The sequence below is a fragment of the Trypanosoma brucei genome (assembly GCF_000002445.2).
Source record: "Trypanosoma brucei brucei TREU927 chromosome 11 chr11_scaffold01 genomic scaffold, whole genome shotgun sequence".
Lineage (NCBI taxonomy): Eukaryota > Euglenozoa > Kinetoplastea > Trypanosomatida > Trypanosomatidae > Trypanosoma > Trypanosoma brucei.
This window is the reverse complement of record NT_165288.1, coordinates 3944913-3958118: the sequence shown is the minus strand read 5'-3', so window position 1 is coordinate 3958118 and position 13206 is coordinate 3944913. Positions and strand designations below refer to the sequence as shown.

General features: G+C 46.9%; 5 protein-coding genes across 5 annotated transcripts; all 5 read left to right on the top strand.

The window, feature by feature from the left end:
- Positions 1-884: 884 nt before the first annotated feature.
- Tb11.01.6740 (hypothetical protein, conserved) lies at positions 885-4403 on the top strand (the record flags this gene model as incomplete). Its single annotated transcript, XM_824475.1, has 1 exon — positions 885-4403. One exon carries the CDS (start codon positions 885-887, stop codon positions 4401-4403), a length of 3519 nt encoding a protein of 1172 aa, XP_829568.1.
- Positions 4404-6245: 1842 nt separating this feature from the next.
- Positions 6246-7097, top strand: Tb11.01.6720 (hypothetical protein, conserved; the record flags this gene model as incomplete). The annotated part of the gene is made up of 1 exon (XM_824474.1): positions 6246-7097. The coding sequence occupies one exon, from the start codon at positions 6246-6248 to the stop codon at positions 7095-7097; it is 852 nt and encodes a 283-aa protein (XP_829567.1).
- A 361-nt stretch (positions 7098-7458) lies between these two features.
- On the top strand, positions 7459-7773 carry Tb11.01.6715 (hypothetical protein, conserved; the record flags this gene model as incomplete). The annotated part of the gene is made up of 1 exon (XM_824473.1): positions 7459-7773. The coding sequence occupies one exon, from the start codon at positions 7459-7461 to the stop codon at positions 7771-7773; it is 315 nt and encodes a 104-aa protein (XP_829566.1).
- Positions 7774-8316: 543 nt separating this feature from the next.
- Positions 8317-11547, top strand: Tb11.01.6710 (hypothetical protein, conserved; the record flags this gene model as incomplete). Its single annotated transcript, XM_824472.1, has 1 exon — positions 8317-11547. One exon carries the CDS (start codon positions 8317-8319, stop codon positions 11545-11547), a length of 3231 nt encoding a protein of 1076 aa, XP_829565.1.
- Positions 11548-12593: 1046 nt separating this feature from the next.
- Positions 12594-12992, top strand: Tb11.01.6700 (hypothetical protein, conserved; the record flags this gene model as incomplete). The annotated part of the gene is made up of 1 exon (XM_824471.1): positions 12594-12992. One exon carries the CDS (start codon positions 12594-12596, stop codon positions 12990-12992), a length of 399 nt encoding a protein of 132 aa, XP_829564.1.
- Between the last annotated feature and the right edge of the window lie 214 nt (positions 12993-13206).

Below are 13206 nucleotides of genomic sequence, written 5' to 3'. Positions count from 1 at the left end.
CTGTATTAATTGTCAAACTTCTATCTTTTTGCGACTGGAGCAGGATGTTGCTTGTCCCATTTACCTTTTAAATGCGCTTACCTCCCTGACCTTCTGCGGCATTTTGCTGCGGTGCCTTGAGGTGTGGGGAGAGGGTTTAAGGCACATACGTACGTGTAAAGTGATACACAATGATTTGTCTTATTTTGTCGAGAGCAAGCACACGTAACACACACACATATATATATGTTTGTTTATATATTTGTAGTTTATGAAAACTAGCGAGTTTCTGGGAATGTTCTCTCAACATGGAAGGAAGAAAGGGAAACAGCGAAAGAGTGAAAATAAGTTAAAGGTGTGCATGTGGCATGGCTTCTTCTCCCTTTCGTGCAAACGTTCATGATTTACTTGTATATTTTGTACCGTCCCCGCTGCCCGAAGGAGGCTCACGCCAACTGTTTTTCTCCTTATCAATTTACTTCTGTTTTCATTTAAAATAACGCGTCTTAATTTTTATATCCGCGTCGCTGCTGCACCAAACTTATTCTGCATGCTGTAACTTGTTAACAATAATTCTGCCTTGCGGTTGACTCCCTTGCTTCAAACACACTTTATTTCCAGGAGTGTAAAGAGAGCAGAGACAGAAAAAATTTTAAAAATCTTCTTATTGTATTGACTAAAGAGTAACATTCAAAAAAAGGAAGAGAGTGGCGAAGCAAAAACAAGCATTGATCATATACCACGCACGTGGCAATACGGGTTGGGGGCCGCTCACGAAGAACACTTATTCTTGAGGAAACCAAAGAAAGAGGGAGAAAAAAAAAGGGCGTTGTCGGACTACCACTTCTCTACTTACCCACTGCAGTTTTTTTATTATTCGGTATTACATCAAGTAAAGCGGAGACATGGCCGTTGTCCACAAGAACTTTGCCGATTACTATAACTCTCTTGTTTCACGCGTTCCAACTCACCATGAGTTACTGCTGCGTTTGTGCCGTGAGGAGACAGGGGAGCGAAAGGCTATTGAAGAACAGTTAAGCCACGCACTCGCTGATCTTATGCATGAACGAGGTGTGATGATTGCCGAGAGGAAAGAAATCGAGCGTAACCCGACTCTAAAATTCGAGCCGAGTCTCACACGTTTAATTACGCTGGGCATGAGGCAAACCAACCTAGAGTTGATAAGGCAGCGTCAACAAAATCCATTGGTGCGGCAGCAGCCACTCATCCGTGCCTTTCCACGGGCGAAGTACTTCACGCTGTTAAAGGAGGAAGAAGAGTTGCGAACGTGGCTCAGTGGTGTCGAGCATCGCCTCCGTGAGAAAGTTGAAAAGGAATGTTCGCATTCGTGGTTTTTGCTGGTGTGTCTACGTCAACTCGTTGATCATGAGAATGAGGTCCGTGAACGCATACAGCAAACTGAGGCAGACCAGCGTGTCGTCATCCGACGTGGCGTCTTTCGCTACGCTCCACCTGAGTTCTTCCGCCGTCAGTGCGTTGAACGTACCAAAGGCCCTGTTAAAGAAAAAACTTTCGAGGAAGAGCACCTAGACTCCCGTGCTGTCGTTGAGGCGGAGGAGCTGGAGGAATGGAAATGTATGCTCCGCTGGTTGTTTGATATGTACGGCGTACGGTTGTATTCAACGAGTCGGTGCGAGACAGCAGAACGGTATTTCATTGAGGAGGAAGAGCAAAAGGAGCTTTGGGAGAAGACTCTCGAGTGTACACGAGAATCATATGGACCATATGGTAAGCTTACCGCGACGATAGCGTGGCATGGAACCAGCTGCACTCCACTGATGCGCATGTTGACGTGCTTACCAGAGAAGATAAGGGAGGCTGCGGAGGCTAAAGCAAGAGAGGCCAACAAGTACCCGCCTGTTCATGAGTCGTCGGCTGAGTCGTCACGATCGGTGACACCTAGACAGGAGGTTGAAGAGCATGAGGAGCTTGATGAGGCTGATATTCCCAAGGAGGCATCAACTGGGTCTTCTCCAAAGAAGCCTGCAAGTGAAGATGCCGGCGAACAAGTTGCTGCTGAAGGTGTTGAAGATGCCACTGAACAACCAGCTGAACAGGCTGAAGATGCCACTGAACAACCAGCTGAGGAGGTTGCTCAGGAAACTGCAGCTGAGCAAACAGATGAGCATGAAGAACTTGATGAGGCTGATATTCCCAAAGAGGCATCAACTGGGTCTTCTCCAAAGAAGCCTGCAAGTGAAGATGCTGGCGAACAAGTTGCTGCTGAAGGTGTTGAAGATGCCACTGAACAATCAGCTGAACAGGCTGAGGATGCCACTGAACAACCAGCTGAGCATGAAGAACTTGATGAGGCTGATATTCCCAAGGAGGCATCAACTGGGTCTTCTCCAAAGAAGCCTGCAAGTGAAGATGCCGGCGAACAAGTTGCTGCTGAAGGTGTTGAAGATGCCACTGAACAACCAGCTGAACAGGCTGAAGATGCCACTGAACAACCAGCTGAGGAGGTTGCTCAGGAAACTGCAGCTGAGCAAACAGATGAGCATGAAGAACTTGATGAGGCTGATATTCCCAAAGAGGCATCAACTGGGTCTTCTCCAAAGAAGCCTGCAAGTGAAGATGCTGGCGAACAAGTTGCTGCTGAAGGTGTTGAAGATGCCACTGAACAATCAGCTGAACAGGCTGAGGATGCCACTGAACAACCAGCTGAGCATGAAGAACTTGATGAGGCTGATATTCCCAAAGAGGCATCAACTGGGTCTTCTCCAAAGAAGCCTGCAAGTGAAGATGCCGGCGAACAAGTTGCTGCTGAAGGTGTTGAAGATGCCACTGAACAATCAGCTGAACAGGCTGAAGATACCACTGAACAACCAGCTGAGGAGGTTGCTCAGGAAACTGCAGCTGAGCAAACAGATGAGCATGAAGAACTTGATGAGGCTGATATTCCCAAGGAGGCATCAACTGGGTCTTCTCCAAAGAAGCCTGCAAGTGAAGATGCCGGCGAACAAGTTGCTGCTGAAGGTGTTGAAGATGCCACTGAACAACCAGCTGAACAGGCTGAAGATGCCACTGAACAATCAGCTGAACAGGCTGAAGATACCACTGAACAACCAGGAGAACAAGCTGAAGATACCACTGAACAACCAGCTGAACAAGCTGAAGATACCACTGAACAACCAGCTGAGGAGGCGGAAGATACCACTGAACAACCAACTGAACAAGCTGAAGATGCCACTGAACAACCAGCTGAACAGGCTGAGGATGCCACTGAACAACCAGATGAGCATGAAGAACTTGATGAGGCTGATATTCCCAAAGAGGCATCAACTGGGTCTTCTCCAAAGAAGCCTGCAAGTGAAGATGCCGGCGAACAAGTTGCTGCTGAAGGTGTTGAAGATGCCACTGAACAACCAGCTGAACAGGCTGAAGATGCCACTGAACAATCAGCTGAACAGGCTGAAGATACCACTGAACAACCAGGAGAACAAGCTGAAGATACCACTGAACAACCAGCTGAACAAGCTGAAGATACCACTGAACAACCAGCTGAGGAGGCGGAAGATACCACTGAACAACCAACTGAACAAGCTGAAGATGCCACTGAACAACCAGCTGAACAGGCTGAGGATGCCACTGAACAACCAGATGAGCATGAAGAACTTGATGAGGCTGATATTCCCAAAGAGGCATCAACTGGGTCTTCTCCAAAGAAGCCTGCAAGTGAAGATGCTGGCGAACAAGTTGCTGCTGAAGGTGTTGAAGATACCACTGAACAACCAGCTGAACAAGCTGAAGATACCACTGAACAACCAGCTGAGGAGGCGGAAGATACCACTGAACAACCAACTGAACAAGCTGAAGATACCACTGAACAACCAGCTGAGGAGGCGGAAGATGCCACCGAACAACCAGGAGAACAAGCTGAAGATACCACTGAACAACCAGCTGAACAGGCTGAGGATGCCACTGAACAACCAGCCGAGGAGGTTGCTCAAGAAACTGCAGCTGAGCAAACAGATGAGCATGAAGAACTTGATGAGGCTGATATTCCCAAAGAGGCATCAACTGGGTCTTCTCCAAAGAAGCCTGCAAGTGAAGATGCTGGCGAACAAGTTGCTGCTGAAGGTGTTGAAGATGCCACTGAACAACCAGCTGAACAAGCTGAAGATGCCACTGAACAACCAGCCGAGGAGGTTGCTCAAGAAACTGCAGCTGAGCAAACAGATGAGCATGAAGAACTTGATGAGGCTGATATTCCCAAGGAGGCATCAACTGGGTCTTCTCCAAAGAAGCCTGCAAGTGAAGATGCTGGCGAACAAGTTGCTGCTGAAGGTGTTGAAGATGCCACTGAACAACCAGCTGAACAAGCTGAAGATGCCACTGAACAACCAGGAGAACAGGCTGAAGATGCCACCGAACAACCAACTGGTGAGGGTGATGCGTAAGAAGGAATATTGTTGAGGAAGTAGGAAGTATGTGAGAATTACTCATTATATGCTATGTGACTTTATCTGTGACTTTTCTGTGATAAGGCGTTCTTGTCCCATTCAGCTGCATATGCTGATGTGCGACGTTCTGGGTTCATTCGTTTCATTGAAAGGACAAAGCGAAATATATTCTGATGTGTAATTTCTACGATTTTCTTTTTAGTGTACCTCACAAAACTATGACGTTGGAGAAGCATGGGATGCTGCTGAATCTTTTTTCGCTGGGTTTTCATTTTGATATGGTTGAAGGAGAGCACGTTTGTGTGTCGTAGTTAGTCGTCCAATTGGACCGTTTTGATGTTTTTTGTATGTTACGAGCTACTATGTATAGCTTAACCAAGTGAATTTTTGTAACCGATTGCTGCAGTTGGCACATGTAAATAATGAGTTATAGGAAACAAAGGAAATGGTGTGTGTCTTCGTTGTATTTCAAAAACAATCCAACGTTTACCGCTTTTTAGGGAACCGATAACGAAAGGGAAAAGTGCAAGCGGGGAGCGGATGTATTTTGAGTTTTTTGTCAAACTTGTACATCGATGTATTACTTCAATGCGTCTCTTTACCTCACAAGTAGATGAAATTTCCACCAGTATGAACATAGTGTAGTAGGTGGCGTCTTTGTTGACAGCTGATCCTATGGTATTTTCACCTTCCGCCATCCTATCGCTTAATTTCACTTTTTTTTCTGAAGGTATTCTTGTAAAGGAAGACTTTTCAGTTGATAAATGGTAACCATGCAGTGTGTATCCAAAGTAGTGCACTGTGGCTCCGCAGTTAACGTCTTTATGGATCAACCGTAGTCCAGAAAGTGATTTGAGTTCCATGTGAGTGGAGAAAGATTCTTTGTGTGGAGGCAATTTCCCCTTCTTTTGTTTTCTGACGGCTTTCCACCAACGGCATGTGCAGCACCGAAAATGAAGAGAACTGTTTACCCTTGACGAACGGCACACAGATCACTTTGTGTAAGTTGTGACTTTATTTTATCGGAACCTTTGGAGTACAATGTGCTCAGTATTGTGGGCAGACTCTGCTACAAAATTGGACATGGAGGGGAACCACTTGCGTCCTCCGGTCTCAAACCTTGTGCCTTTGAGTGTGCTTCCCTGTGGGCGACACTTCCTCAACCTCCTAACCATGCATATTGTCCAGTTACTATTGATCTTGTGGAGTTTTCAAATGTAGTAGCGGTTCAAAGGCGTTCAATACCCATCGGTGGGGAATCTGTTTGTGCATGTAGCGCACTTCCCATTGACACGTTTTTCTGTCCTATTTGTAGTCCCGTAAGTTCACCGTATTACCAACTCGCCTACACCAGATCCAGGATGTGAGGTTTGTTTTTTTTTGAGGTTTTTTTGCTCCTCCATGCCCTCAACTTATGGAGTTTGGTGGGTGTTGGACAATTTGTCTTACCAGCAGAAAAGGTCTTGTAGTATGGGGTGCTACCGCTACTGTTCCTTTTGTAATCCCCACACCTCATTTTTATTGGAGAAGAATTCAAGCGGGCGTCTCTTCATTATGACATTCTCCATAGCACCACAAGGGAATGAGCAGGAATTATGTTACCATTGTACCCCTAACGACTGGCATCGCAGTTTGCAGATTGCAACGATTGCCGGTTCCGTCGATGCCTGGTAATGGTGAGTCGCTGACCGGCATGCACATTTGTACTCACCCATTTTGGTGCCAAAGTTTTTTTTTTGCTTTTGCCTGTGGACGTGAGTTGCACCTATTCACAGTGGGCTTCCTTCAACAATTCTATTCTTTTTTCCCCTTCCGCATATTTTTTTTTCCAGTTATAAAATGCTTCGTTTCCGTGTCGAAGTGCTTGGTTGTGATTGGGTAGACGATGCAACAACGGAGCGATGCATAGAGGTACGGTTTTGTAGACGGGGCGCCCGTTGTCGAGTGAACAGTACGCCTACTGAAATGGTTGTACGCAGTTCGCCTGAGACAGAGCACCTTTACATTGTAGCTCTTCATGAAGAAACTATCATCGGAAGCAGTGATGCTGTTGAGATTGGTGGCATTACTCGTCGCGTCGGTGCGCGGATGGTAGAGGTGAGGTCCACGGACGCGGGAGCGGCTCGTCTCTGTGTTGTGCATATCATGTGGTCCAGTGAAGAAGAGGACTGGACTGTGTTTTTCCGTCAGGTGGAGGATTACGAGAGAAATATTCAACCAATTGCAGCGGGCACATTGACCACGGAGGCACCTCAAAATCCTCCCTATGTTAAGCACGCTGTCCCACCCTTGACGGAAAATAATGCACAGTGGTGCGTTGGTAGCCCGCAGTATGCTCCCAAAGGTATGCTGAACTACTTCGTGACATCAACACAGTCTGTTGATGTACCAAACGCGTGGCGGAACTTGTACACGAGTCCGTGCCCACTTCTTGTTGTTCACAAGGAGCAACTAAGTAAAATCAATGAAACGCTCCCAGCGGGATCTGCGGCAGAGTCACCAACTCAGCCTGTTTTGGACGGTTTTGGATCCGACTCGGCTCTCGAAGACATTTGCTTAAATCCGACAAAACCAGTGGATCTAACCGGAGATTACCTTCGTAGAGAACGTTACCGTAGTAGAGTGAACGTGCCGTGGAGAAAAGGTATTTCCACCGTGAAAGCAAACCCTTCACATTCAACAATTGGGTAATTGCGATGGCAGTATGGTGGGGTTGCCATGTGCTGATACGACATGAAGGTTTTCTGGTGTGTGACGGATCTGCTGAATGCCATAGATAGATATTTCCCATATGTGAATAATATTCATCTATTATTTTTACTGCTTCCCATGTGGTCGCATAGGGTGTCTTGATAACTTCTACCGTTGCTTTTGCCTATATTATTTTTACTGTGTGTGGCGATGCACACTGTATTTTTCTCTCTTGTACAACTTAGTGACAAACCGGAGAGATACGTCATAGTAAGGAGGACACGCACACATCCACGCCTTCACTCTCATTTTTTTTTGTGTATCGAGCAGTTATCACCAACCATACTTTAATTTATCTAAGATGGCGAACGTAATTGCCTCAGGGACTCTTGCCGTACTGCTCCCTTTGGGAGGTTACATGGGATACAGCAAGAAGAATAGTGTCGCAAGTTTAGCAGCCGGAGTTTCCGCTGGACTCATCTCAGCGGTTTCCCTCATTTACCTTTTGAGTGACTCCAATCACAAGGTGGCCAACCGTGTCGAGGCGTGTATGTCGTTTCTGCTCTCTGCCGTTATGGCATTCAGATACTTGAAGTCGCGGAAACCCACACCGTTGTATGTTTCCTTGCTGACTGGAATATGCTTTCTCTTCGGATTTGCACCTTATTCATTTTAAGTTTCGAATCGGGGCGTAGCAACGGTAGCGAAGGATAAAAACAGAGGACGACGAAAATAAAAGAAATTGAAAGGGATATTTAATGTAAGAAAGAAATAGAGAGAGGGGGGGGTTGATACTTTGAATATGGCACTGAAGGAAATATAATTCAATGGGTATGGGACCATATGTGATATGTTGAAGCCCGTACGGGGACGATTAGCGTTTCTATTAATACTTTTATTCTCGTTATTATTGCTATTATTTTTCTCGGTTACGCAAATGGCTCAGCGGTGTTTACTGGGTTGATGGCACGTAGTACAGCTCATGAAGGGTCTGCGGGTGATTCCTGTCGGGGGTATTTTCGTCGTCCCTTCTAAAAAAAAAAATGTTAGCAAGACTACTGTCACTCCCCTTATTTTTTAACAACATGAGAGAGCCGTGCGTGGTTTTATTTATTGTACTTGCTCCCCGTGGATGAAATCTCAGTCTTCGCGTTTTCTGTTCTTAACCTGATTCCCAAGACAGTTTTTTTTTTCTTTTCCGGTAACTTGATTATTGGGGATGAGAAGAGCCTTAAGTGGGCTTTTCCTCCCTTTGCGGTTGCTGGCACCCATTCAGACTCGAAACATCCACGGGAGTCGGATCATCAGAAGAGATTACACCGATGACGAGGGCGACGATGAAAAACTCACCAAGGATCGATTAATTCACTCACTGGGTTTTGAAAGTGATAACATGGATAATCTTTTGCACGATATTACTACCGGCGAGAAACCGATCGAATCTTCCAGGCAAAGGGAACACGGACGAAAGCAAATGTCCCGTGTTGCAGAGATTTGTATGAAAGAAGAAATGTTCTCCCAGGTACTAAAACAGTTGGCTGCGGCGCACAAAGGGGTAGTTGTTGAGGTTCCCGGTGGTGGAGAGAGGGATGTACCCGCCATATCTGAGGAGGATGACACACTGCATGAACTCATTAATCGTCTTGGCTTGCAGGTGGAAAAACATACGCGCATTGAAAAGGTTGATGACCTTCCCGAAGTCCGTGTGCAACACGCCGTGCTCACTCTTCTGGGGCGTGCGCTTCAGCAGTCACTAAATGGCTTCCGTCGTGAGTGTAATAAACGTTTCAAAGCTCGTTCTGCAGGTAAGGAGTCTGAAGATGTCGGTCATCTCCTTGCGTGGCGGTGCAAGGTTCTTAAAGCATATGCAGAATGCTTTGCCTCTCTCACCGAAGTGCATCATCACTTTTCTAACACGGTGGGGGATAAAAATACGGGTGACAATGAGAATGCAAGTGACGTGTGTACTGAATGCTTGAGCTCCGCTGCAATAATTTCTTCTGGACTCTCCGCGACGGTCGAACTGCGATGGCATTTGTCCAATTGTCTGAAGGTGGCCGGGGCGGAAGATGAAACTTTAACGTCATTAGATCATAGCATTATGAGTTGCTCATCGCGTCTGCTGACTGACGCCAGTGCATTGTTGGAAGAAACAGTTTCAAAGGGAGTACGCGGCACCGGTGGTTCGGCACAACCATCTCTACTTCACAGTGTGTTATTGCTGGCTGAGCGAACACTCGGGACACTGGAGACGACACGAGGGGCAGCGTGTAAAGATCTATCGGGGAGTGTTAACGCTTTCTACTCAATGATGCTTTGTGTACTGTTTTCGTTTACGTCGTTTCCCCCAGGAGCCACATTTCAACTGGAGAGCCGTTGCATCACAACCCTACGGCAACTTTGGGCCAAAATAGCACCACCGCTAGAGCGACGAACCAGTGATTCACTAATGACACACCGGACGGTACATTCAACTTTGAACCTGAGATACCTGCGTTGCAGGGAGGGGTTGCATGCGGACAATAAGTTTCTGCAGTTTTTATCGTCAAAACCAGATAGCGCATTCCTCGTTCTTGAATTATTGAACCGTGTGGCTGCGGTGTGGGCAACGAGGAACGAAGCCAGGGATTATGATTTAATTCCTGCGGTGAACTCCAGCGCCGTGTTGTGCCGCACCTTGCTGGAGATGGAAATTGAGTTGTATTTCCTTGCCTGCAGCAAAACAGCAAAGAACTGGATCGTTCTGGTTGACCCTTCCACGAAGAAGGAAGGTGCCACGCAAGCGCAGCCGCCTTCAGAATCTGCTTGGGAACGTGTGTTGGTTGCGGCTTCCACAGTCCGCGTTGGTGTGAGCTCGCTCATTGAGCTATATGTAAGGTCATACGTTTCGCAGGATCTTCAGGGGCCACCACCGAGTAATCCAAGGACGAAGATGGCGTTTACCAAGCATCCTGCTTGTTGTTTCCTCAAAAATATATCCGCTTCCTTTTTCCCGTTACTGCGGCGGCATTATCTTGACACACTTGGTAGTGAGGTTCTTGTGAGTTGCCTGCAGGTATTTCTCTTGCTGAAGCAGTTGAGTGATGTGATGGAGAGTGGCGGTGGTGGTGATGACAGACAATCGGGACAGGTTGCGGAGGCACTACGTGTGTGTGGTGTACCGCTTTCGCAGGCTGCCGAGGTAGCGTTCTTCATGTCATTTTTGCAATACGGTTGCCACGTGCGTCCTGTGTCTTCCTCTGGAATTTCTGCGGACAGCGTTGTGAGCCCAACAATCGTATCAATGTACGTGAGGGAGGTGTTATTCGCTTTGGATTACAATACCGCGAAGCAGCTTCGACATCTGCGTGCCAAGAAGGTCCTCCATTGCTTTACCGGCTTGCGATGTGACAATGGAGAGAAAGTGGACGGCAGACTACTTCGTCGGCAGGCGCAATCTGTTTTGAGTGTTGTCCATGCCCATGTTATGCACCCTTCTTTCTTGTGGATGCCTCTGCATCAGTTACAGGAAATATTTTTCATACTATCGCATGAGCGACAATTGACGAAGGGGCTTCGCAACACTAAAGGGGCTTTGGGGGATGAGGCATCGGAAACACCCTCGTTGTTTTCCGTGGGGTCGCATGGTGCCAAACCTCGTCACTTTTCCCGGGCCCTGGGATACTTATCCCTTCGTCTTTACGTTGTGACTAACGTTCTGCGCCATTACCGGATTTTCCTTCTCCGCGGTGATCGTCGAAAAGGGGTTGGCATGCCCCTCAATGACTCTGCTGTGGAGGAAAGGAAGAGGATGAGAAGGCAGTGGTCACGGGACATGGCTCATTTATTGCACAGCAAGTGCAGTAACTTATTAGCTGAAGTGGAGGGGCTGAATCCCGCAAATTCCACGGACCAGGAGAAGGCAAATTGGCGCGCACTAGCAAGACTGGAGGCCACGATAAATTTGGCGGTTCGTAACAGTCTTATATATAGCGTGAAGAAGAGGAAGCGGATGGCCGCTTTGGATGCGGCGCGGGAGCGTGGTGAGGCTGAAGCTAGTGTGGAAGCTGGTGATAACACAAGTCCCGAGGATATAGGAGCGGAACCCTCCGATGGTGAGGGCACAGCCGACCACAAAGCACCTGCCGAGAGGGTGTTTCACTTGACGTTGATGCGGAATGATGCGGAGGCGCCTCTAGGATTTTCGCTGCATGGCAGTCGTTCGACAATACGACGTATCGTATTTAAAAATGATGGTGTAATGGGAGGAGCGTCAGTTGCTGGGAACAACACACCGTTTTCAGCAGCACTCCGTGAAATTGGCATATTGGACCCGCACAGTGTCGTTGGTTGGCGGATTACTCAAATCGACGGTACAGATGTGGAGGACACCAGTGCAATAATACCTTTGATTAGGGGTAAGCGAAAGTTTTCAATGACGCTTCGTCCAGGAGATGATAACAAATCTTAATAATTATCAGATACACATGCACCCTTTTTCATTCGGTCAGTGTTTTACACATTGTAACGGTCCCTTCGTTTATTTTTCGAAGAACACACACAAAAAGTTTTCCATAGATGGGCATAGAGAGTAGTGTAAACATGGCTCGATTTTCGTTCCATGGTGCGCGTGCCTCACTTTCTGTTGCGACAATTAGTAAATATTATTGGTTATTGCAAGCTACTTCGAATGACCCTGTTTACTTTTCGTTCCTTTCATTGTCTAAACGTATGTGCATTTGAAAAAAAATGTGTGTGGTCCCCTTTGATTTCCCATCTATTAGTTGGAAGGAAAGCATATGTTTGAATAGCCGTCCGTAGGAGCCCCTCCCCCGATGCATGTTGATTCACCCCTGCAATGGGCTACCAGTGTGTACAAAAAGAGAAGCGGTGCCGTGTGATGATATTAGTGATCTTTTGAAGTTAGCCCTTCAATCCGAGAGTTTCGTGATGGAATAACCGTTTATATTTGATTCTGAGATTCTTTCCGTATCTTTCTTTAAGTATTTGAAACTGGTTTGCTCACATACTTCACCCTCTCGACCAGCTCTGCTATTGCGTTTATTCTACTGTTTCCCCTACATTCTGTCGGTGGCCCAACACTCCCTCTTGGCCCCTGTTCAACGTGCCTGTGTAAACAGGGTGTGCTTGCCGCGTAGCTGCACCGTGTGATAGAGGTAGCGGAGATGATACTCCATGTACTTTGTCAAGTAAGATATGATGTTATCATTGTTATTCTTGAAGTTAGCCCTTCAATCCGACAAATTTGTGATGGAATAACTATACTATGTTATTAGCTGAAGTCTTGAATCTTTCTTGTTTCTTCCCTTCATTAATCAAACCTTGTTCGTGACTACTTTACTTTTTGTTCGTACGGTTGCAGCACCATGTTTGCGTACGTATCTTTGAATTGCTCTTTGCCATTGTTTTGTCGTATTCGCTTGTGTGCGTTTTGTTGATGATGTTTCGAGTTCATATGCCCTCCTTCTTTCTACAACTGCGGCTTTACATGGACTCATGAAAGGACAAGGACGAATGGATTTAGCTGGTGACTTAGTGAAGGCGAGCGACACTCAAGGCACCATAGCAGATATTGATGCGGCTCCTCTTCCCTCTCCAACTGCACAAAACTCCGCTGTAAAAGCTCGTAGTTTGGCGGCCGGGCAAGTGGACCGCATCGTTGCTGCCGCTGTGCCCGCTGGTATGCATGTTGCTCGCGACGCGCGCATAGCGATGCAGAAGGCCGCAACAATATCGCTTCTGTACCTTTCATGTCTTGCAGATGACGAACACTCTCGTGAGTCGAGGCGAAGGGTAACGCTTTCCGCTAATGACATAAAAACCGCACTGAAGGCTGGTGGGATGGGACATTTGGTGCCACTCCTGCCAACGGGTCAGGTGAAGCGTGGTCGATGAAGTAACACCCTGCAGTTTGATGGATATGCTTGCGAACGGGAACTACACAACTGCAACAACAACCATCATAGAGATAGACATACAGTTATTATTTATTCCATTTCTCAATCTCGGTAAAGAAATGTTGCTTTTCAAACCGAGTGTGCATTTCGTTTTTTCTCTACTTTTCTCATGAGCCTCTTAGTGAGAGGAAGGGGGAAGGTGTACCACGTAT